At 36.0% G+C, this 24,074-nt stretch overlaps 2 protein-coding genes across 4 annotated transcripts in view; one reads left to right on the top strand and one right to left on the bottom strand.

Annotated features, from left to right (window-relative positions):
* LOC136026532 (rap guanine nucleotide exchange factor 4-like) overlaps positions 1 to 24,074 on the bottom strand; it is a 788,659-nt gene that overhangs the window by 345,755 nt on the left and 418,830 nt on the right. The window lies entirely within an intron of this gene.
* LOC136025614 (uncharacterized) overlaps positions 23,914 to 24,074 on the top strand; it is a 45,749-nt gene continuing 45,588 nt past the window's right edge. The window contains exon 1 of the mRNA XM_065701608.1: positions 23,914 to 23,974. Coding sequence (XP_065557680.1) covers positions 23,914 to 23,974 — 61 coding nt within the window. The remainder of the gene's footprint in view (positions 23,975 to 24,074) is intronic.

The following is a 24,074-nucleotide window of genomic DNA, read 5'->3' as shown; positions in this document are numbered from 1 at the left end:
CTAGTATGTATCTAGCAGGTACATAGTATGTACCTGCAGGATTTCTGAGGCTCGGTGATCCATCACCCACCCCATTCGCACTAAATCCATTTCTTCCTAATCCAGTATCACCTTACTCACACTCCTTCCACATTTCTCCTTATTGCCTGGAATCTGGTCCCACGGTCAACTTGTGTCCCCCTCTTCGCCCAACTCAGGCCCCACATATCCTAATATGAACGCACCGTTGAAGTTGTACTTCATCTTACCCTGTCGGTCTCATGTCAAAACTGGCAGGCATTAAAAATGCAGTTATCAAACAGTTCGTGGTAAAGAACTGTAGTAAGGAGTGACCCGGCTCAATAGTGACCGAAAACTCTAAAAATAGAATTTTTGATACCAATAGTTACATCAAAAGAATTGCATCTTAATGCTGATTTTAAATATACAAGTTTCATCAAGTTTTGTCTTACCCATCAAAAGGTACGAGCCTGAGAAAATTTGCCTTATTTTAGAAAATAGGGGGAAACGCCCCATAAAATTCATACAATCTCAAAGAACAACACACCATAAGATTCAGCGTATCAGAAAACCCTAATGTAGAAGTTTCGAGCTCCCATCTACAAAAATGTGAAATTTTGCATTTTTTGCCAGAAGACAGATCACGGACGCGTGTTTATTTGTTTTTGTTTTTGTTTTCCAGGGGTGATCTTATCGATTCAATGGTCCTAGAATGTCGTGAAAGGGCTTATTCTAACGGAAATTAACAGTTCTGGTGCCCTTTTTAAGTGACCAAAAAATTTGGAGGGCACCTAGGCCTCTCCCACGCTCATTTTTTTCCCCAAAGTCACTCGATCAAAATTATGAGATAGCCATTTTATTTGCCATAGTCGAAAAACCTAATAGCTATGTCTTTGGGGACGACATACTCCCCCACAGTCCCCGTGGGAGGGGCTGCAAGGTTTGACTAGTGTTTGCATATAGTAATGGTTATCGGGAAGTGTACAGACATTTTTAGGGGAATTTTTTTTGGTTTGAGGAGGGCGGGTTATAAGTTGAGGAGGGGGGAATACATGGGAGGATCCCTCCATGGAGGAATTTGTCATGGGGAAGAGAATTTCAATAAAGGGGGTGCAGAATTTTCTAGCATTATTTAAAAAACAATGAAAAAACTAAATATGAAAAGTTTTTTCAACTGAAAGTAAGGAGCAGCATTAAAACTTAAAACGAACAGAAATTAGTACGCTTATGAAGGTTTCACCTCCTCTTAATACCTCGCTCTTTACGCAAAAGTATTTTTTAGTAATTTCAACTATTAATTCAACGCCTTTGTGATTCAGGGGTTATTTTTAAGGAATTGGGACAAAGTTTAAGCTTTAATGTAAAGAGTATTGACGAGGGGGTGAACCCCCTCGTATACATAATAAAAACCTACGAATATAGAAGCTCGTTACGTAAGTTAATTCGTAAGTTACGTATATTTTTGTCTAATGAAACTGTTGTTAACAAAATTAAAAGTTCTAGTTGCCTTTATAAGTAATCAAAGAATTGGAGGGCAACTAAGCCTCCTCCCCTGCTTCTATTTTTCTCAAAATCTTCCCATTAAAACTATGAGAAAGCCATTCAGCCAAAAAAAATTAATATGCAAATTTTGTTTTAATTATTTATGTACGGAGAGCCAAAAGCAAAACATGCATTAATTCAAAACCGTTCAGAAATTAAATGAAAAAAACAAGTTTTTTTTAACTGAAAGTAAGGAGCGACTGTAAAGCTTAAAACGAACAGAAATTACTCCGTTTATGAAAGGGGCTTTTCTTCCTCCAAAGAGGGAAGCCTCTTTTCCTCCAACTTTCCACGCCAAGCCTCTTCTTCCTCCAAAATGTTTGAGCAAATTGAAGACAGGAATTTAGGACCAGGTAATAGGAGTTTGAGTGATCAGACCAAGATTGTTTTGCTGCCTGTCTACTAATTCATTTCCTGTTGTACCACAGTGGACTGGAGCCCATATAAATATAACTGATATACCTTCTCTTGCTAGTTCTGTAACCAAATGTTCAATCTCAATGTCCAATTTCCAATTACTGGTGTGAAAGGTAGTCCAGAGCTGACAGTAAATTAGTGCAGACAATTTACTTCTGATATTTCATCTCTGTTTGGCTTGATATGGCTTAAAGAGAAAATTTAATTGCCATAAGCTCTGTAGGGAAAATTGTTAGGTTAGGGGGTGAACGGTAGGAAAGAGACAGCCTTTTAAAGGGGTATAACTACTGCATAGCTACATTTTTTTTCTATCTTTGAGCCATCTCTGTAAACTTGGATGTAGTCCTGATATTCTGTCAACTTTCCTTGGAATTTAACTTTCACCAGTGCTTGGGGAAGTCCCTCCTGTTTTGCAACGCTAGTCTTAGGAATAATCAATTTCTCAATTCGTTTGGAGGTTCTAGGAGACCCATCATCCAAATAAACAGTCAGTCTGCCATTCTCCATGAACTCCTCCGTGTTTCTGGAAAAAGGGCATCTCTGTTGGCTTAAAGCGGACATCAAGGTTACACCAACTAATAAAATGTTCAGAGAACAACATTAAGCTTTAGACTAACTAAATAAATTTTAGAAAAAAAGCATTATCTCTACTATAGTTTACCCCTAGCCTCCTACTGTCCCGTGCATTTTGCCATTCATCAATTTTGTTTTCACCTGTGCACCTGTCAATGATGACAAAATCAAGAAACAGAAAAATGTAAAAAAAAAAATATAGTCTATAAACAACCAAGAGAGATAAAACTCTAAAAAAAGAAAACTTAAACGAGACGAAAACCAGTAGAATTGAAAGACTAAAACAACGCGGATATTTCGCCTGAATCCAAACAAGGCGTCTTCAGCACAAGATAGAAAATTAAAAGATTTTAATTTTCATAATTTTTCCTCAGTTGCTCTTTGACTCTCATTGAAGTAACTCAAATAGCTGCTTTTCCCTACGTGGATAAGTAGCGACAATCGTATTTATTATTATTGGTGGTGGTTTTTATTTGCTTTTAGATTAGTTTTCTTTTAATTTTCTATCTTGTGCTGAAGACGCCTTGTTTGGATACAGGCGAAATATCCGTGTTGCTTTCAATTCTACTGGCTGTCGTCTCGTTTGAAGTTTTCTTTTTGTAGAGTTGTATCTCTCTCGGTTGTTTATTGTCATGTCTGGCCAGTTCGGCTTAAGAACTTTCAAAATATAGTATGGGCTATATCTTTTTTACAAGGGAGGGGAGTAAAGTGCAGAAGAAGTGCCTTTAAAATGAGCTAAAACAATAGTTTTTTTTTACATAATAACAAGTAAGAATCATTTTCTTAACATGTCTCCTTTTGAATAGCCCCAATTCTCAACTTATACCACTGGTTCTTACTGCAATTAAATAAAAAAACAAGTCTTTTTAACTGAAAGTAAGGAGCGACATTAAAACTTAAAACGAACAGAAATTATCCCGTATATGAAAGGAGTTGCTCCTTCTTCAACGCCTTTCTCGTTGCACTAAAGTTTGACTCTTTCTCTCAACTCTACTTTTTAAAACAGTAAAAACTTTAGCGTAAAGAGCAGGGCGTTGAAGAAGGAGCAGGATATGAAAGAAGGACCTTTCATATACGGGGTAATTTCTGTTCGTTTTAAGTTTTAATGTCGCTCCTTACTCTTTCAGTTAAAAAACTTGTTTTTTTATTTAATTTCTGAACGTTATTTTAGTTAATCCATGTTTTGATTTCGACTCTCCGCAGATGAATACTTAAAGCGAAATTTGCATATTTATTTATTTGGCTAAATGGCTTTCCCATAGTTTTGATCGAATGATTTTGCGAAAAAAGGAGGGGAAGGAGGCCCAGTTGCTCTCCAATTTTTTGGGCACTTAAAAAGGCAGCTAAAACTTTTAGTTTTTACGAACGTTTTCATTAGTAAAAGATATACGTAACTTACGAATTAGCTTACATAACAAACTTCTATGTTCGTATGTTTTTATTACGTATATGAGAAGGTTCGCCCACTCGTTAATACCTCGTCAATAACTCTTTGCATTAAAGCTTAAATTTTGTCCCCTGAATCGCAAAGGCCGTAGAATAATTAGTTGAAATTACTAAAAATACTTTAGCGTAAAGAGTGAGGTATAAGGAGGAGGTGAACCTCTTATATGCGTATCATTTTCTGTTCGTTTTAGGTTTTAATGCTACTCCATACTTCCAGTTGAAAAAAACTTTCTCATATTTATTTTCTCATTGTTTTTTTAAATAATGCTAGAAAATGCTGCGACCCCTTTATGGAAATCTTCTTCCCCCAGGAAAAATTCCTCCATGGAAAATTTCCCCCACATATCCCCCTCTTCTCACCCCCCCCCCCCTCCCAACCAAAAAAATCCTCCTGAAAACGTCTTTACATTTCCCAATAACCATTAATATATGCAAACACTGGTCAAATTTTGCAACTTGCAGCCCCTCCCACGGGGACTGTGAGGGAGTAAGCCGTCTCCAAAGACATAGTTATAAGGTTTTTCGACTATGCTGAACAAAATGGCAATCTCAGAATTTTGATCTGACTACTCTGGGGAAAAAATAAGCGTGGGAGGGGGCCTAGGTGCCCTTCAATTTTTTTGGTCACTTAAAAAGGGCACTAGAACTTTTCATTTCCGTTCGAATGAGCCCTCTCGCAAAATTTTAGGACAACTGGGTCGATACGATCACCCCTGGGAAAAAGAAAAAAAAACAAAAAAAAAACAACAAATAAACACGCATCCGTGATTTGTCTTCTGGCAAAAAATTCAAAATTCCACATTTTTGTAGATAGGATCTTGGAACTTGTACAATAGGGTTCTCTGATACGCTGAATCTGATGGTGTGATTTTCATTAAGATTTAATGACTTTTAGGGGGTGTTTCACCCTATTTTCTAAAATAGGGCAGATTTTCTCAGGCTCGTAACTTTTGATGGGTAAGACTAAACTTGATGAAACTTATATATTTAAAATCAGCATTAAAATGCGATTCTATTGGTATCAAAATTCCGTTTTTTAGAGTTTTGATTACTATTGAGCCGGGTCGCTCCTTACTACAGTTCGCTACCACGAACTGTTTGAAATGATGCCAATTCAGAAAAAATAAAAATATAAATATAGCTTTTGATGTTCCCTGGGCTACTAATGACTTTCCAGGCAAGTGAAAATTATATTTTGAAACAATGCTGAATCAGGAAACAAACAAAGCTGCTCTTTTATTACCACACAGGTTATTTCATGTTTGTGATCTTTGTTCAAGATCACTACGTTGTCTAAGGCGTATCTTTGAACAGCCTAGGCCTTCATATTTATTAGACAGCAATTAGGAATAATTTAAAGAAATATACCATTTAATTCCCAAATTAATTTTCTTTTCAAACATAATCGACCTAATCACTGCTGTTGCTAGCCTGACCTATGTATACATGTGTATATAATATTTGAATGTAACAACTCGCCGCAGCACCAAGTCACCTTGGCCAATACAGCTACACAAACTCCTCTTCTATCCAAATCTATTCAAATCCTCCCTCTTTATACCCTACCAGGAAGTTCCCATTTTCTTTAAACCTTTCTTTATGACATTCTCCCACCCCAAACGCGGAGAACCTGCTATCTGTTTAGTCCTAGAAGGTTGCCTGAAAAGTACTTTAAAAGAGCTTCTAATTATTAATATTTATCCCTTGTTTTTCAGGAGTCGTTCTTAAATAATCAAGGAGGCACACTCGTGCCTCTATAAAGAGGCGACACACGACAATGTTAAGCGATCTTCGGTTCCAGTGGTCGCAGAGGGATGGGGAGGGATGCATTTCGTAGCCTGACCTCCAACTAAGAAACCTGCAAAATTTCATTCCCCTCCAACTTTTCCTTCATGGGGAAAATCTGGCCGAAATTTTCGACCCTCCAACCCCCCCCCCCTTTTAACGTTGTCCGATCGGGCTGAAATTCACAAGTTAAGGTCCCCTAGGGCCCAGGAGCTTATCCGCGAAATTTCAGCTCGATCCGATAACTCCTTCCCTGTTTTCCAGAAACCACGCATTAGCTACTTAATTAACGGATTTCTCTCCATAAGAGCCCATGTTAATTTGAAATTTTTAGAAGTTATTGAGAAGTTATATTTACACACATGCAAGTGTTTAGCTCAGTCGGTAGAGCGTGGGACTCTTAATCCTCGGGTCAAGGGTTCAAGTCCCTTACGGGCGTTTTTTTTCACAACATCAAAAAAATTTTGATAACACCTGGACAGCTTATCATTTGAGAGATAACAGAATATTAGCTTCTTATGAGCAAAAGAAACATTTCGGTCATTCTATCTATTTTTTTTCTATTTTATACAGTGATTTAAAAGCGGGGGGGGGGGTTCCTCTCCTAATTTCTGTACGAGGAGTACAGGAATTATTAAATTACATCCTGTAGAAAAACGTACAGAATTAATATGAACAAAAATTAAACCTTACAAAAGAGTCTTTAAAAGCGGGGGGTTTGCCTCTCCTAATAGTCTTCTTATAGTCCTAATAGTCTAATAGTCCCATGTTAATTTTTGAAATTCTTAAAAGTTACGAATATCAACATTCAAGTACATCAAAATAATCAGCTCGGCACGGCGAGAATGACTGCAAGCATCATAAAAATCCAGCTCCATTCCAGAAATTAAATTATGTAATTGGAAATTCTCCTTGATTGGAAATGTTTTCCAAACTGAACGCAGACGCCATCTAGCATATCAGAAATGAACTTCCTAAACGCCATCTGTCCTTTTTTGAGAGAAAATTCACAATTTATCTAAATAGAATTGTATCAGTTGAACTCAAGCTCCTGAGTACTTGGCCCTCAATCTGGACAGACGAACACTCTGCCACAAGATTACGCGACGCGTCATTGACTTCGACCCGGAGCAAATTCTTTTACATAGGACAGATGACGCTGACCTCAGACACGGCAACATCTACAACCTCGGCACAATGTCATCAATACGATACCGTGCAATTGCTGTTGTCATTCACTCAGGGTCCAGCTTTGGAAACCAGGGCCACTACTATGTATACCGCAGAACACTGGAAGGTGCATGGTGCAAATGTAACGACTCTGAAGTAAGAGTTGCCAAAAACGCGTCAGAAATAGACTTTTCAGGTATGACATTCATGATACTTCAGAAACTGTGAATCAGCCATTAACAGTACTTTAATTCTCGTTTCAGATTCCAGTTGCCATCAAATGTCACAAAACGTAAACAATCTGTTTCTCTAGAAACAACTGTCCACATCTGTTTTTTTAAAAACACCAAAACCGTCAGTGATCTGTCACGGTTAGGCAGTGAGACTACCTTTTCTTCCCCGTAATCTGTTGTATGTCATCGGTCAGAGCTTGCAAGCTTAAGAATCATAGTCAACCATGACACAGCACAACAGTACCAAAAAAAAACAAACACACAACAGATTGCAAACAGTGTCGCCTCATCGTGGCGGGGAAGTGGCAAAGGTTAGCATTTACGTTAAATGTCATCGTACATGAATACGATTATCATTTCAACCCGTGTATGAATACACGACTTTAAAATGCACTTGCAATATAAGTTTTTGATTGAATTTATGCAAAAAAATCTGATGATATTAAAAACAATATAGCTGAGGAGAGAATGCAAAATCCATATAAAAATCAACCCGTGTGTAGCAGTTTAATTTTGAAATAGAATATAACAATTCGAAATTTTAGCAGATCTCGACAACGATGAAATAATCGATGAAAGTGCCGAAGTTTCATCTGTTCCTAGTGTGACTATTGTGCAAAGTTCTGAACAAGTCGTTGTGAAACCTTTTATACAAAAACGACCTCAGCCATTCACTCGTCTTCAACGCCCAAGTTTGCCAAGAAGAATCAATGACTCACCTCTTCGTCAAAGACAGCACCAACCCACTCCAGATCCACTCCTAAGTGAAAGTGATTCTGACTGTTATGATGAAAGTGATGTGGAAGTTGTTGACAATTTTAAAGAAAATAAGTTAGAAAAAGTCAAGATTGTGAATGGACGTGTAAGATGCTTCGATGTGGGCAATTTTCCCTATTCTGGTAGCTGTAAGAAATTTATAAATTGTGCACGAGTTGACTGGAGCTGTAAGATACATGTCCAAAAGAACTGACTTTTGACCCTGTTGGGGACTTTGCAACTGGGGCAATCCTCAGCGATGTCCGAAATAAGTGTGATATAAATGTGCTTTAAGTATATATTTTATAGCCTTTAAGTGCTCATTGCCAATTTTTAGGTGAATTTTCAAATGTTTTGAAGAAGTTTAAGTTTTTCTCGATTTAATGAAACGTGGATATTTACTTATTTTATATAAATCGTTGCTAAATAAGATAAATAATATATAATTTACTATAATTACCTAAAGATGTTTCCTATATGAGAAGGCATTTTTAGAATAAATTCTTTATTATAGGCTTTTGGACGTAGCGATCAAAATAAAAGTGTACAATTTTGTTAACACCTGGACTGCTTATCATTTGAGAGATAACAGATTATTAGCTTCTTATGAGCAAAAGAAACATTTCGGTCATTCTATCTATTTTTTTTTCTATTTTATACAATGATTTAAAAGCGGGGGGGTTGGGGGGCGGCAGCCACCCAACTTCCTCTCCTAATTCCTCTACGAGGAGTACAGGAATTATTAAATTACATCCACCATGGATTGTAGAAAAACGTACAGAAATAATATGACAAAAACTTCGTTTTCTTAAAGAGTTAAAGAGGCTGCTTCCCAAAGTCGAACCTTAAAACGTACAGGAATTAGAAAAGGCAGTTGGGCGGCTGCCGCCCCCCAAACCACCCGCTTTTAAAGACTCTTTTGGACAGGTTTTTTTTGTGGGGGGACTTCATTGTTACTAATTACTAGTTTCGGCGCAATGGTTCTCCTGTCCTCTTGTGTTTAACATTTTTCGAAGTTATTCCATTATTCATTCATTTCAATTATTTTTTAATTAAAAGAGGGCCTTTCCGAAGCCAAGAGCGGGGGGTTAGCAAAAAAACAAAAAACCTGTACAAAAAAGTCTTTAAAAGCGGGGGGTTTGGGGGGCGGCAGCCCCCCAAATGCCCTTTCTAATTCCTGTACGTTTTAAGGTTCGACTTTGGGACGCAGCCTCTTTAACTCTTTAAGAAAACGAAGTTTTTTTCATATTATCAGGATAAAAAGTCAAACTTTAGCATAAAGAGCGAGGAATTAAGAAGGGGTCAGCTCTCCTAATATACGACACAATGTCTGTCCGTTTTAAGTTTTAATGCTGCTCCTCAGTTTTAGTTGAAATTTCTGATCGTCGGTCCTTCTATTTAGTCAATTTGTGATCGTTTTTCAAATATATCGGGAAATCAGGTTTCCCACAAAGGAAAATTTTCTCCTCATCAGAAAACTCCTCAATGTAAAGCTATTCTCATAAAAAAATTTCCCCGCTCATCCACCTTTAGAATAACCCCCGACAATTCCATCCTCCCTGAAAATCCGCTTAGCAATTTATCTCAAAATCAAGTCACAACTCTTCAGTTTTTCAAAAAAAAGAGAATTGCCTGGATTAGAATGGACTACCACAATGTTATAGTTTCTACATTGCAACTGCAAATACTACAGATGAAAAATACTGCCAAATTTGACAACTTACATCCCTATCCCAGCTGCTGTTGGGGGTTTTGTTATCTCCAAATATATATCTATTAGGTCAAACAGATATTCTGAACAAAATTGCTATCTCAGAATTTTAATCAGGTGACTTTGGTGAAAAGAGGCCGGAGACTGGGGATTAATTGCACTCGAGCCTTTAAGTTACTTCAAATGGGCACTAGAGCTTTTAGTTTCCATTTAATTGATCTTCTAGGTCCATTGGTTAGATATGATTCACCTTATATCACCATAATTATGTACCTTACAGCCATTTCACCGGTGACTATGGAAGGTCATAACATCACGAAAAGCAAAGTCATAGGACCTATAAACTATGCTATAAAAATGGTTATCCCAAAATTCTGGTCGAGCTTCCTCGAGTTCAGCTGCAGATGTACATACCAAAGCGACATCATCCGTGATATTGTAATCACCTAGGACATGGTGGCAAACTGCAGTCCAAACGTAGATGGTTTTTGGTTCGGTCAATAACGGGTGGCTTCAGATCCGGGGTGGCAGCAGATCCTTGCCTTATACCAGCATTTATTTCAAATACTGGGCTGTGACAACCACTTATCTTGACGAAGCTCTTAGTATCAGTATAGAGGGTGCTGCTGTCTATAAAAGACAGCAATATTTACCAGAAAGTCCTGTTTGTTCAAGTATCAGCCAAAGAAAATCACAGTCAAGCGAATCAAAGGCTACTTTGAAACCAAAAAATGGCAAAATATGCTGCATGCTGGAACTCACAGACTTCATCTACAACCTGATAGATGGTGAATATTTGCTCGGTCGCGGACTTATTAGGCGCGAAACCCGCTGGGTGAATCCGGTGGTATTTGTGGAGGAATTTGTAAAAGGATTGTAAAATATTGACTGGGGAATTGGACGGTACTACCATTTTGTAAATATAGTGACTAACCCTGTAGAGTCATGGTAAACAATTTAACGGGGACTGATGGGAGGGTTATTCCTCTGCAATTTGAGCAATCGCTTCTGTTACCTTTGTGCTACCACAGGGGAAGGATTAATCATTCTTTCGATTCTTGTGGAATTATCTCCTTTGTCCAGACAAGGGAGAAAAGTCCTCCCAATTTTAGCCGCTCGACAGCACGCCTTGTTCTTTTTCATTCTCTGCAGAGCTTTTAGTATCTCTTCCGCTGAAGAGAGACCTATATTCTTGCGTATGGTTTGTTCAGTAGAAGAGACCAGATCAGGAGATCTAAAAGTATTGGTCGGACGACTCTGGGGAAGGGGGCAATGGAGGGAGGAGGGCTTGCTTCCCCCCTCCCATTAACTTTTGGTCAAGTTGGAAGGGCACTAGAACTTTTAATTTTTGTTCGATTGAGCCCACTGCTAATCTTCCAGGGCCGTTGGCTCGATACTATCACCCATGGAATACAAAACAAAAGAAGAACAAACCAACAGACAAATTACGCATCCGTCATCCACAAAACACAAAATTCCAAATACTGGTAGATGAAAGCTTAAACCCCTACAGCAAGTTTGTTTGAATCTTATGGGTCACGGATCACTGAATCTTATGGTTCAAGGTTCAAGGTTCTTTTATTATAACCAATATATACAAAATATTAGGTAACTCAAGGCTGAGAGTATAGCTCGAATGTAATTGAGCTACCTTTAAGAAACACTAAATATGGTGTGATTTACAAACCATGTTTGACTTTTAGGGGATGTTTCAGTCATTTTTGAAAATAAGGCAAATATTCTCAGGCTCGTATTTTTTGATGGTTAACGTTAAACTTAATGAAGCTTATATTTTTAAAATCAACATAATAAGCCAATATAAAATTCCGGATTTTTAAGATTTGGTTATTATTGAGCCGTAAATGCTCGTTACAACGAACTGTTTGAAAAAAAGGCTTGACAGTTTACGAAAATGTAGGATTCAGTGTAAAAAAAAAAATATTAGTTTTTTTCCGTAAATATGTAAAGAAAACTTGTCCAAAGTCATTTATGGTGCTTTGTTGAAAATACCCACATAAGTATTTTGGAAAATATTTAGGGACTCCTTCAATTGAAATCCTTTGGGGGCATTCCCCCCTTCTAAGATGTTTTGATCCCGTCCAAATTTTGAAAAATACCTCTTTTGGCACCTTCATTTAATTTTTTTCGTGTATTTTCATCGAAAAAAAAAAGAAAAGCTATAAATTCGCCAATAAGAATTTTGAAGATGTATTGCATTCCCCCTAATTTCTGTGAATTGACATTAATTGTAATTCCGAAAATTGTCGTAATTATAAGTAGCATGAAATTTTATACATATGAACTAATCAGCTTTTGTATTCTTTTTACAATCTCAAGATTTGACAACGCAACAAAACGGATTTGTTTGACGGAATACAACAAGACGGAAATCGTTGAGATTTCCGTCTACCTATTTGGTAGTGAAGACGAACCTAAATAAAACGCGGCAACTGTGTTTAAGTTTGACGAGAAACAGGTTTTTATTTGGAATTACGTGCTAGGTATACCGTGGTATGCATACGAAGTAGGCGCCCGTCGACGATAACATTGCCATCTATTGGCTCTTCTAGAGAATTAAATTAAAAAATAAGTTTTTTTTAACTGAAAGTAAGGAGCGACATTACAACTTAAAATGAACAGAAATTATTCCGTATAGTAAAGTGGTTTTCCCCTCCTCAACACCTCGTTCCTTACGCTCAAGTCTTTTTTATGGTTTTAAAAGTAGAGTTGTGACAAAAGGTCAAGTTTTAGTGAGAAGATTTTGAGAAAAAAGGAGCGAGGGAGGAGGCCTATTTGCTTTCGAATTTTTTGATTACTTAAAAGGGCAACTAGAACTTTTAATTTTTTACGAACGTTTTCATTAGAAAAAATATACTTAACTTACGAATTGAATTACGTAGCGAACTTCCATATTCGTATGTTTTTATTACGTATATGAGGGGGTTCAAACTCTTGTCAATACCTCGCTCTTTACACTAAAGCTTAAATTTTGTCCTGATTCCTTAAGAATGACCCCTGAATCACAAAGGCCGTAGAATAAATAGTTGAAATTACTAAAAATACTTTAGCGTAAAGAGCGAGGTATTACCAGGAGGTGAACCCCTCATATACGTAATAATTTCTGTTCGTTTTAAGTTTTAGTGCGGCTCCTTACTTTCAGTTGAAAAGACTTTTCATATTTATTTTTTCAATATTTTTTTAATAATGCTAGAAAATCCTGCGTCCCCTTCATTGAAATTCTCTTCCCCCATGGAAAATTCCTCCATGGAAAGATCCTAACACGTAACCCCCTTTCAACTTCTCCTTCCCCCCAAACCAAAAAAATCCCTGTGAAAACGTCTGTACACTTCCAAATCATCACTACTATATGCAAACACTAGTCGAAGTTTGTAACTTGCAGCCCCTCCCACGGGGACTGTGGGGGATTAAGTCTTCCCCAAAGGCATAGTCAATAGGTTTTTCGACTACGGTGAATAAAATGGCTATCTCAAAATTTTGATCCGATGACTTTGGGGAAGAAATGAGCGTGGGAGGGGGCCTAGGTGCCCTCCATTTTTGGTCACTTAATAGGGCACTAGAATTTTTAATTTCCGTTAAAATGAGCCCTCTCGCGACATTCTAGGACTACTGAGTCAATACGATCACACCTGAAAAAAAAAAAATCAAATAAACACACATCCGTGATCTGTCTTCTGGTAAAAAATGCGAAATTTCACATTTTTGTAGATATAAGCTTGAAACTTCTACATTAAGGTTCTCTGTCACACTGAATCTGATGCTGTGATTTTTGTTAAAATTCTATGACTTTTAGGGGGTGTTTCCCCCTATTTCTAAAATGAGGCATATCGTAACTTATGATGGATAAGACTAAACTTGATGAAACCTATATATATATAAATATATATATATATATATATATATATATATATATATATATATATATATATATATATATATATATATATATATATAAAATCAGAATTAAAATGTTATTCTTTGATGTAACTATTAGTATCAAAATTTCATTTTTTAGAGTTTCGGTTACTATTGAGCCGGGTCGCTCCTTACTACATGTCGTTACCACGAACTGTCTGAAACATTATATTGACAAAATGGTAGTACCGTCCAATTCCCCAGTCAATACTTTACAATCTTTTTACAATTTACAATCTTTTCAATTCCTTTGCAATCTCAAGATTTGGCAATACAACAAGACTGGTTTGTTTGGTTTCTTTTTCATAATTAAATAAAAAAAACAAGTTTTTTCACTGAAAGTAAGGAGCGACATTAAAACTTAAAACGAACAGATATTACTTCGTATATGGAAGGGGCTGCTTCCTCATCAACGCCCCGCTCTTTACACTAAAGTTTGACCCTTTCTCTTAACTCTACTTTTTAAAACAGTAAAAAAAATTTGCGTAAAGAGCAGGGTGTTGATGAGGAAGCAGCCCCTTTCATATACGAAGTAATTTCTGTTCGTTTTAAGTTTCAATGTCGCTCCTTACTTTCGGTTAAAAACTTGTTTTGTTTTTTTTATTTAATTTCTGAACGTTTTTGAATCAATGCTTGTTTTGATTTTGGTTCTCCGCAGAGGAATAATTAAAATGAAATTTGCTTTCTTTTTTTTTCTAAATGTCTTTCTCATAGTTTTGATCGAAGGATTTTGAGAAAAAAAGGAGCGGGGGGGGGGGAAGCCTAGTTGTCCTCCGATTTTTTGGCTGCTTTAAAAGGCAACTAGAACTTTTAATTTTTTACGAATGTTTTTATTAGTAAAAGGTATACGTAACTTATAAATTAGCTTACGTAGCGAACTTTTGTATTCTCATGTTTTTTACATATATGAGGGGGTTCACCCCTTCGTAGGTACCTCGCTCTTACTAAAGCATAAATTTTGTCCCAATTCATTAAGAATGACCCCTGAATCACAAAAGCCGTAGAACAAATAGTTGAAATTACAAAAAATACTTTAGCGTAAAGAGCGAGGTATTAGGAGGAGGTGAGCCCCTCATAAGCTTAATATTTTCTGTTTGTTTAAGTTTTAATGCAGCTATTTACATCCGGTTGAAATTTTTTTTTCATATTTATTTTTTCATTGTTTTTTTTTTAATATGCTAGAAAATTCTGAGCTCCCTTCATGGAAATTTTCTTCCCCCATGAAAAATTCCTCGATGGAAAGTTCCCCCAGCATGTCCCCCTCTTCTCAACCCCTCCCCGACCCAAAAATCCCCTTGAAAACGTCTGGACACTTCCCAATACCCATTACTATATGTATGCACTGGTCAAAGTTTGTAACTTGTAGCCCCTCCCACGGGGACTGTGGGGAAGTAAGTCGTCCGAAAGACATAGTTATAAAGTTTTTCGACTATGCTGAAAAAAATGGTTATCTCAGAATTTTGATTCGTTGACTTTGGAAAAATAATTAGCGTGGGAGGGGGCCTAGGTGCCCTTCAATTTTTTTGTTCACTTAAAAAGGGCACTAGAACATTTCATTTCCATTAGAATGAGCCCTCTCGCAACATTCTAGGACCACTGGGTTGATACGATCATCCCTGGGAAAAAAACAAAACAAATAAACACGCATCCGTGATCTACCTTCTGGCAAAAAATACAAAATTCCACATTTTTTTAGATAGGAGCTTAAAACCACTACAACAGGGTTCTCTGAGACGCTGAATCTGATGGTGTGATTTTTGTTAAGATTCTATGACTTTTAGGGGGTGTTTCCCCCTGTTTTCTAAAATAAGCCAAACTTGATGAAACTTATATATTTAAAATCAGCATTAAAATGCGATTCTTTTGATGTAGCTATTGGTATCAAAATTCCATTCTTTAGAGTTTTGGTTAATATTCAGCCGGGTCGCTCCTTACCACAGTTCGTTACCACGAACTGTTTGATACGTCTGAGGCAAAATTTATTTAGTGAAGTACATCAGCTATTGCAATATAATTAAACAGCACAGTTCTTAATACGGAAGCAAAGGACAATCATCTCCCTTTTCTCTTCCTGTGCAGCTGCGCAGTTTCTAAGATACAGCATGCTGGAAATCAAATGCAATGTCGATTCATTCAATCATCAAGGCCTGAGCTTTAAAGGTATAACGATCTAGATTCATTAACCGCGAAATTTCATAGTTTCTGTGCTTTTTAGTCATGTGTTTTTTAGGAAACAAATTTTTATTTTGTATTTTGTTAGTTCTTTTGCAAGAAGTGGCTCATGACCTGATTTGCGTTGACTGCCACGATCGCCGTGCCGCTGGAAATCTCTTCTAATTATTCTTGTTCTATTCTTGCTTCATGATGGGCGAATTAACTATGAGCTAATCAGACTCTTGGCTCCCCATGATTTTAGTCATACTGCCAAACTACCCATGAAACTGACAACATTACTACATTAATTACGTAGTTCTTTCATGATACTACTGTCTGGCCTTTCAGGCCTGTCTGGTCTTCACTAAGGCCTGTCTGGTCTTTCAGGCTGCACTAAGATTCCCTCTTACAGTGGTGTCAGTTTAAAAAGACGCAGGGAAGAAGAAAGCCATTTCTTCAAATCTGAAGAGGTTGGGAGTAAATTGGTGGCCTTAAATCTTTGATGAAGATGCAAATTTAAAGTACTCTGAAGAGGGTATTTTACAAAATCTAGAAAGGGCGGGGAAGGGGCATAAATCTTCCCTTCTTTAATTGACGCCACTGTCTTCTCTTCTTGTAATCTAATGTGCAAAATGGTAATGGTTTGATCGGTAAATCCTTCCGTTAGACCTCTCCAAAAGAAGGAGGTACAACCCGCATCTCTCTGTTCGTCCGAGGATTTAATGGAGGTGTGTTTGCGATTGCTCGCTTCACGGTACCAAGCTAAGTTACGTTTGTACCTTGCAGTGATAAGTCCCTGATTCTCATCGAAGAGCGCAATAGCTTGGAGTAGGTATTTTTGAACTCTCGTGGGGATTGTGGATGAAGTTTTCTGAATTCATAAGTGTTGATATACTCCGACTTTCCCTGACAGCATATACAGGGTAATTATACGAAGAGTGAAAAAAAAATTCGGAATAAAAATCGTACGTGCCTGGCTATTGAGTTGTAGAATATTTTAATCAATGACAAATAAATGTAGAAATAAGAAAACTACAATAAAATATTTTGATTTATCGAGAAACCAAAAAAGATTGGAAGAATCCTCATATTATTAGAAAGGAAAATGTTGCGCTGGGCGTCTTTGAGTTTCTGGGCCAGAGAAAACCCCACCCCACCTCTTTGGTTGGTTCTTGTATCTTTAGATATTACATCCCTTTTTTTGGAAGAAGAAACTTAGCTCACCTACCTATGAGATTCAAGCAAAATCTTACAAAATTAAAAAAGCATTACTAGTTGCTAATTCGGGGAAGTGTTACGCTCAAGAGCAGAATGTTCAGGAATGGTTATAAAACACTAGTTATTGCCCAGGATAGTGTTTGTAAGCATCAAACTTCATTCCATTTCCCCTTGTAAAGTTATAAAATTGTCTATAAAAATAAGGAATAGCCTAGGGAGCACATCCCAATAAATTTATATCGTCTAACCGAAAAACTTTCCAAATTATAAATCAAATGGATAAAAACACAAGATGGAACATAGGAAAGTACTTTTAAGCATCTACTTTCACTCATATCCTGCTTACAAGGCTTGAAAGAGTCCGTAAAAATATGTCCTAACTTTGTAATAAAAACGTCTAGCATATTTCAAAGTATAACACCAAAACTTTACAAACTAATGCAAAAAATAACTCTCCCTTATTTTTAAACTGTATTATTGCATGTGATCATCGAATAAAATGGAGTCTATCAAAAGTCTACAAATAAATGTTTTCATAAAAAAAAATAAACACCTCCAACATTGATAACCCAATTCAGAATTTAAGGAAAACCTAGACTCAGCCAACTTTGATCAAAAGTAAAACGAGCCAAAAAATTTGTACAATTTGACAGAATTTTGTTTTATTAGTGATAAAGTCATAAATGATCAAAATTTTACGGCAGATTTCTTTACATTAAGCAATTATGACAACAAGAGATTGATTTGCTTGGTTTTGCGGTTTCATTTATTGCCAATTAAGCAGTCGCAACATAATCCAGGAAGTAAATATGGATGTGGTTTGCCTATGATAAGTCACCAAAAGCATCTAAACATCATCAACTAAAGTATGATTTATTTGCCTATAACTTATTTCAAATACTGCTTTGTATGGAAGAAAATATCAAAATATAAAGTCATGTTTGCCGACCAAGTGTTGGAAACAATTAACATGGCAAACCTTTTCATATTTCCAGGGAAGAAGTCACTGCCAATCGCAGGTATAGAAAATGAGAGCCTCCATCCATTTCTCTGAATCCTTCTCCTTTTCTTCTACCTCAAAAAGTTTTCTCGCTTACCTCTCTCTCTAACATATTCCTTCCTCTACCGTGGTACAAAAACAATATAGCCTAATCCTTGGTTTCATAGGTCGAAAACTAGAAAATCGGACGAAAAACCACTGAAACAAAATGAGGTCGCTAAGCAGTGATAATCTAAATTATAAATTTAGTTTGGTTAATTTGATTTACATTCGTTATTTAGGATATATATAAATGTATATATATATATATATATATATATATATATATATATATATATATATATATATATATATATATATATATATATATATATATATATATATATATGCAGCATTAAAACTTAAAACGAACATAAATTATTACGTATATAAGTGAGTTCGTCAACTCCTTAATACCTCGCTCTTTAAGCGAAAGTATTTTTAGGAATTTCAACTATGTGTTCTATGGCCTATGTGATTCAGGGGGTCTTTCTTAAATAATTGGGACAATTCAAGCTTAATTGTAAATAGCGAGGTATTGAGGAGTGGGTGAACCCCTTCATATACGTAATAAAAATTTACAAATATAGAAGTTCGTTACGTAAGTTGATTCGTAAGTTACGTATATTTATTACTAATAAAAACGTTCATAAAAAAATAAAAAGTTGTAGTTCCCTTTTTAAGTAACTAAAAATTAGATGGTAACTAGGCCTTCTCCCCTACACTCTTTTTATCAAAACCATCCGATCAAAACTATGAGAAAGCCATTTAGCCAAAACAAATTAATATACAAATTTCGTTTTAATTATTCATGTGCGGTGAGCCAAAATCAAAATATGCATTAATTCAAAAAGTCCAGAAATTAAATAAAAATAACAAGTTTTTTTTAACTGCAAGTAAGGAGTGACATTAAGCCTTAAGACGAACAGAAATAATTCTGTATATGAAAGGGGATGTCCCCTTCTCAACGCCTCGCTCTTTACGCTAAAGTTTTCATATTCTTAAAAAGTAAAGTAGTGAGAAAGAGTCAAACTTTAGCGTAAAGAGCGGGGCGATGAGGAAGGGACAATCCCCTTCATATACGGAATAATTTCTGTCAGTTTTAAGTTGTAATGTCGCTCCTTAATTACAGTTAAAACAGTCTTTTTCAAGTTAAGAGATGAAACCAAGACCAGAAAAGCTTCTGAGATTTTTCATAGGTCAGTGTGTTTTTTTCTTAATGACATTCTAATACGATTGAAAAGAACGACAATTGAATTTCTAGGTGTTTATGCTAAGAAGTGAAAATTAGACGTAGAGAGTTTTTTTTAGATTTTTCATAGGCCATAATTTTTTTCTTAACGACATCGCAATAGCATGGAAAAGAACGATTATTGACGCGCTCGATGTTTACGCTAAAAGGTGAAACCAAGACAAGAGGAGTTTTTGAGATTTTTCATAGGCCATAATTTTTTTCTTAACGACATCGCAATAGCATGGAAAAGAACGATTATTGACGCGCTCGATGTTTACGCTAAAAGGTGAAACCAAGACAAGAGGAGTTTTTGAGATTTTTCATTGGTCAAAGTTTTTTCTTTATGACACTCTAATACCATGGGAAAGGGCGACTATTGAATGCATAGCTGTTTAAGCTAAGAGGTGAAACCAAGATCAGATGTGTTTCTTAAGATTTTTCACAGGCCAGATCTTATTTTTCTTAACGACATTCTCATAGCATGGAAAAGAACAACTATTAAATGCTGTGCTGTTTACGCTAAGAGGTGAAACCAAGACGAGAGACGTTTTTGAGATTTTTCATGGGTTAGAGTTTTTTTTCTTAACGACAATTTAACATTACGGGAAAGAATCAGCATTGAATGTCTAACTGTTTATAAAAATAGATGAAACGAACACCAGAGGAGTTTTTGAGATGTTCTATTGGTCAGAGATTATTTTTACATTTATTCAAAGATGAGGTAAGGAGCTACATTAAGACTAAAAACCAAAAGAAGTTATTTCGTAAATGACGAGGCCAACCTATACTTATTTCCTCGCTTTTAACGCTAAGAGGTGAAACCAAGACCAGATGAGTTTTTGTGATTTTTTATAGGCCAGTATTTAATTTTCTTGATGACACTCTAAAACCATGGAAAAATACGACAATTGAAAGTCTCGCTGTTTACGCTAAGAGGTGGAACTAAGACCACAGGAGTTTTTGAGACTTTTTACTGTTCAGAGTTGCAACAATAGAACACTTTTTATTTTTTCGTTTATTCAGCTGTAAAGTAAGGAGCTACATTAAGACTAAAAATGAACAGAAGTTATTCCATATATGAGGAGGCAAACCTCTATTTATTGCCTTGCTGTTTACTCTAAGAAGTGAAACCAAGACCAAAGGCGCTTTGTGTGATTTTTCGTAATGACAAGGCCAGAGTTTATTTTTCTTAATGACATTCTAATAGCATTGACAAGAACGACTATTGAATACCTAGCTGTTTACGCAAAGAGATGAAACCATGCTCACGCATTTCTTTCTAGGTGCCCTCCAAAAAAATTTTTCATCCGGGTTTTTTTCTGTTCTACGAGTGATGCTGCACTTACGGCGTAAAAAAATCAACAGCATAGATGAATTGAGTGCTCCTCACATTCTCCATGGTTGTGGGCTACTTGTTATTCATATTTTTCGTTTGATACTGATAATTGTAACCCAAGGGGCTTTAACTTACTCTTTTTCGACTAGAGATCTCAATCCAGAACTGAAGAAAGGTAAACTCACTTCCCAGAGCTCGTCGTTTTGTTCCATAGTAGTGGCTAGCACATCCAACAAGCTCTTTGAACTGCTCTTTGTCGACCATCTGAACTCGAAGCGTTATGTTCCGACATATAAGCTTGGTTTCCAGAAGCATCTCGGTTGCGCCTAGGCTTTGTCCATTGTTGTGAATGCATTGATTGATGCTGATGCATCAGGAGAAAATCTTGTGATTACAGGTCACCATGTGTGTAAAGCGTTTGATTCTCTCGTTCACGCTGGTTTCTTACTCAATGCAGCAAAACATGAAAATAGCCCTTCATACCTCAGAGCCCTCCGAGATATGTATTCTCGTCTTAAAGTTTGTCTAACGCTCTATTCATCATCTATAGTAAATAACCCTCAAATATGCCGTTCTGCTTCGAACCTCCCTTCTTTTCGCTCTCCAACAATAGAGTTCGGAATACGCATTCCACTGGTCCCTCGTCTCTTATACTCACCGGTCTCAATCCGTCCTTTTCCTTCCCCTTAACTCTTCAACAATGGAGTTCTTGATGTCCAGTCTGCTCTTTCCTCGTCTTTTATCCTCACCGATGTTAATTTGCCTCTCGTCTGCTATGTAGATGACATTTGGAATTAAGTCGCACTATCCTACGCATTAGTAACGTTTCCACATAGCTAAAATCTGCGTATGCGAAACTCGGTTTTCAATTCAAAACTGAAAAGTTGGAAGCTGTATTCTTCAACTGGAACCATGCACCTCTAGCAGATAATCCTCTCAGGAACAGTAGGATCTAGCTACTTGATCATATTACTTATCTCAGTCTCCCCATTGATTCCTCTGGTAAAACACGACAACTCTTTATAGCTCACATCGACCGCCGAGTAGGGCTATCGATCTGCTTCTTTTGTGACAAATAAGCTACGTTTTAACCGTGTCTTCTTTCAAAGATTTTTAACTCAGTTTTATGCATAACAATGTTGGAAAATAGTTATTAAGACAGATGAGTCAGAACTTTATTTAGTTTTCTTTCGTTTCGCAAATTACAAACATTCAGTCTAGCTGACCCTGTTATATTTGCAGATAAGCCAGCATATGTATATAATACGTGTCCTTCAAAGCGGAACCATCCTTGGTCTATCGGTATTATCATTGTAATTTATCGAAGCATTTAATGTCTTCTGTATTTTTTTTTTTTTTTTGTCTTTAGCCGTATTTTTACACACCAAAGAACAGCCAAAGAACATTCCAAAAATAGGGTCATTAATTTTATATATGTATTATATATTATATATTATATATATATTATATATATATATATATATATTATATTATATATTATATATTATAATATATTATATATTTTATATATATATTTATTAATTTTATATTAATAATATGCGTTATCTTTTCTGATCTGCAGCTTCTGAGCACACAAACAAAATTGCGGATATTTACAAAATTAGCAAATGAGAAAGAAAATTCAATCAAAGATGTGGGTTTAGTTACATAAACATAAATACTTGAAAATCTGGTTGAAAGAACCGTAAAATATTAATTGAAATTGGTAATTAAAAACCCACATTTCAATAGCGGGACCTTAATCATTTACATGTTGATGTGAAAACTTTACTTTATATTCATATGATACGGTCTCTTACTTACGAATTCATGCTAGGCGCACTGGATACAGGAGTTCAATTGGAGTTTTAAGTTTGGAGGAGGGGTTTAAAGAACGTGTCGACAAAATTGTCCAGTTTACCGACAAATGCGGATACAAAAGCTAAAATTTCCAAGGTAAATGGGTAGATTAAGTAAGTAAGTATTTATTCGTGAGTAAACCAAACAAGGTATTTCACCTATATGCTAAACTAAAACTACATGACATAAAAAAAAGAAAACACAAAAAAAACAAACAAACAAGCAAACACTAATCTAATCTTAATGTCACAAATGATTACACAACCAATGATCACCAACTACGAAATTTCGAATCTCCCAGTTCTTTTTAAAAAACAATAACAAGGTTTCTAACATCCTTATTGCTCACTACCAAATTCAGACTAAAAGGAAAGCTAGGACCTAGTTCAGATAGGCACAAAGACAACAACATTCTCTGGGTATAATATAAAGGACAATCAAATAAAAGATGGCTACAAGTTTCAAGAATTTTGCAGCAATGGCACAAGCTAGAAGGAACTTTACCAATTCTATGGAGGAAACCATTAAGACGGCAATGGCCGGTAATAAATTGTTTCAACTGGTATCTTGGCTCAAAAGAAGAAGCAGCAATTAAATCATTTTGACTTGAAAAGAAACAGCTCGGCCAATAGCTAATTGAATTTTGAAAATCCCTATATCACATTTCATATAACTTAGATTTGAGTAACTGACGGTTTAAAATAAAGTTATTATCAAAAATACTTGGTCCAAACAATTCAGAAAGAACTTCATCAGTAAAAATACTATGAAAAGATTATGTAAAGGGAAAAGAAGCTAAAGGGAAAGAAGGTGGAGTAAACATTGGCCAATTTTGAGGGCGGCCTTGGCGAGCATACCTTAATGCGGTCAGTTTATAAGCTCTAATATGAATAGGTAACACACCAGAAATGGCTGTTATTACTTCTGACTGTGCACTTCGAAACCATTTGGAGATTGTCAACATCGAAATTCTTTGAGTTGGTTTTATTTTTCTCAGAATATGTTTTTTCTTAAGAGCAGCGATCCAAACTGGAACAGCGTATAAAATTGTACTTTCAACAGCCGACTTATACAGTTTCCTTAATGCAAAAGGTTTTAGGCCCCATGTTGTTTTTGCCGCACATAAAAGACGAGTTGAATATTGTTTAGCTGAATTAATTCTACTAACAACATGGTCTGTCCACAATAATTTTCTATCCAAAATAACGCCCAAATATTTAACCTTTATTTTCACTTCAATAATATCCCCACCAAATTTCAGAGTAATATTTGAAACTTTACACTTATTTGTAAACAAAACAGCTTCAGTTTTGTTTTTATCAAATTCAAGTTTATTTTTAGCAGCCCACTCCTCAAACTTTGTAAACACTTTCTGAGCTATTTCTTCCAGTTGACCAATGCTTTCTGAACTTATTATCATACAAATATCATCTGCGTAAGCTTGTATAATACAATTTTTGTCAATTTTCTCATTCATAATATCATTTATATTAAATAACCATAAAAATGGAGATAAAATTCTACCCTGAGGACATGATTTTTCCAGAGCCCTTGAAACTTCATTTTGGTATGTAACTACACGGTCATTAAAATAACTATGAACTAATTTTATCAAATTTCCCGGACATTCTTTTTCTATCAATTTTTAATTATTCCTGGATGCCAAG

This window comes from Artemia franciscana, chromosome 4 (assembly GCF_032884065.1).
Source record: "Artemia franciscana chromosome 4, ASM3288406v1, whole genome shotgun sequence".
Classification (NCBI taxonomy): domain Eukaryota; kingdom Metazoa; phylum Arthropoda; class Branchiopoda; order Anostraca; family Artemiidae; genus Artemia; species Artemia franciscana.
This window is presented reverse-complemented; position numbering and strand designations above follow the sequence as displayed.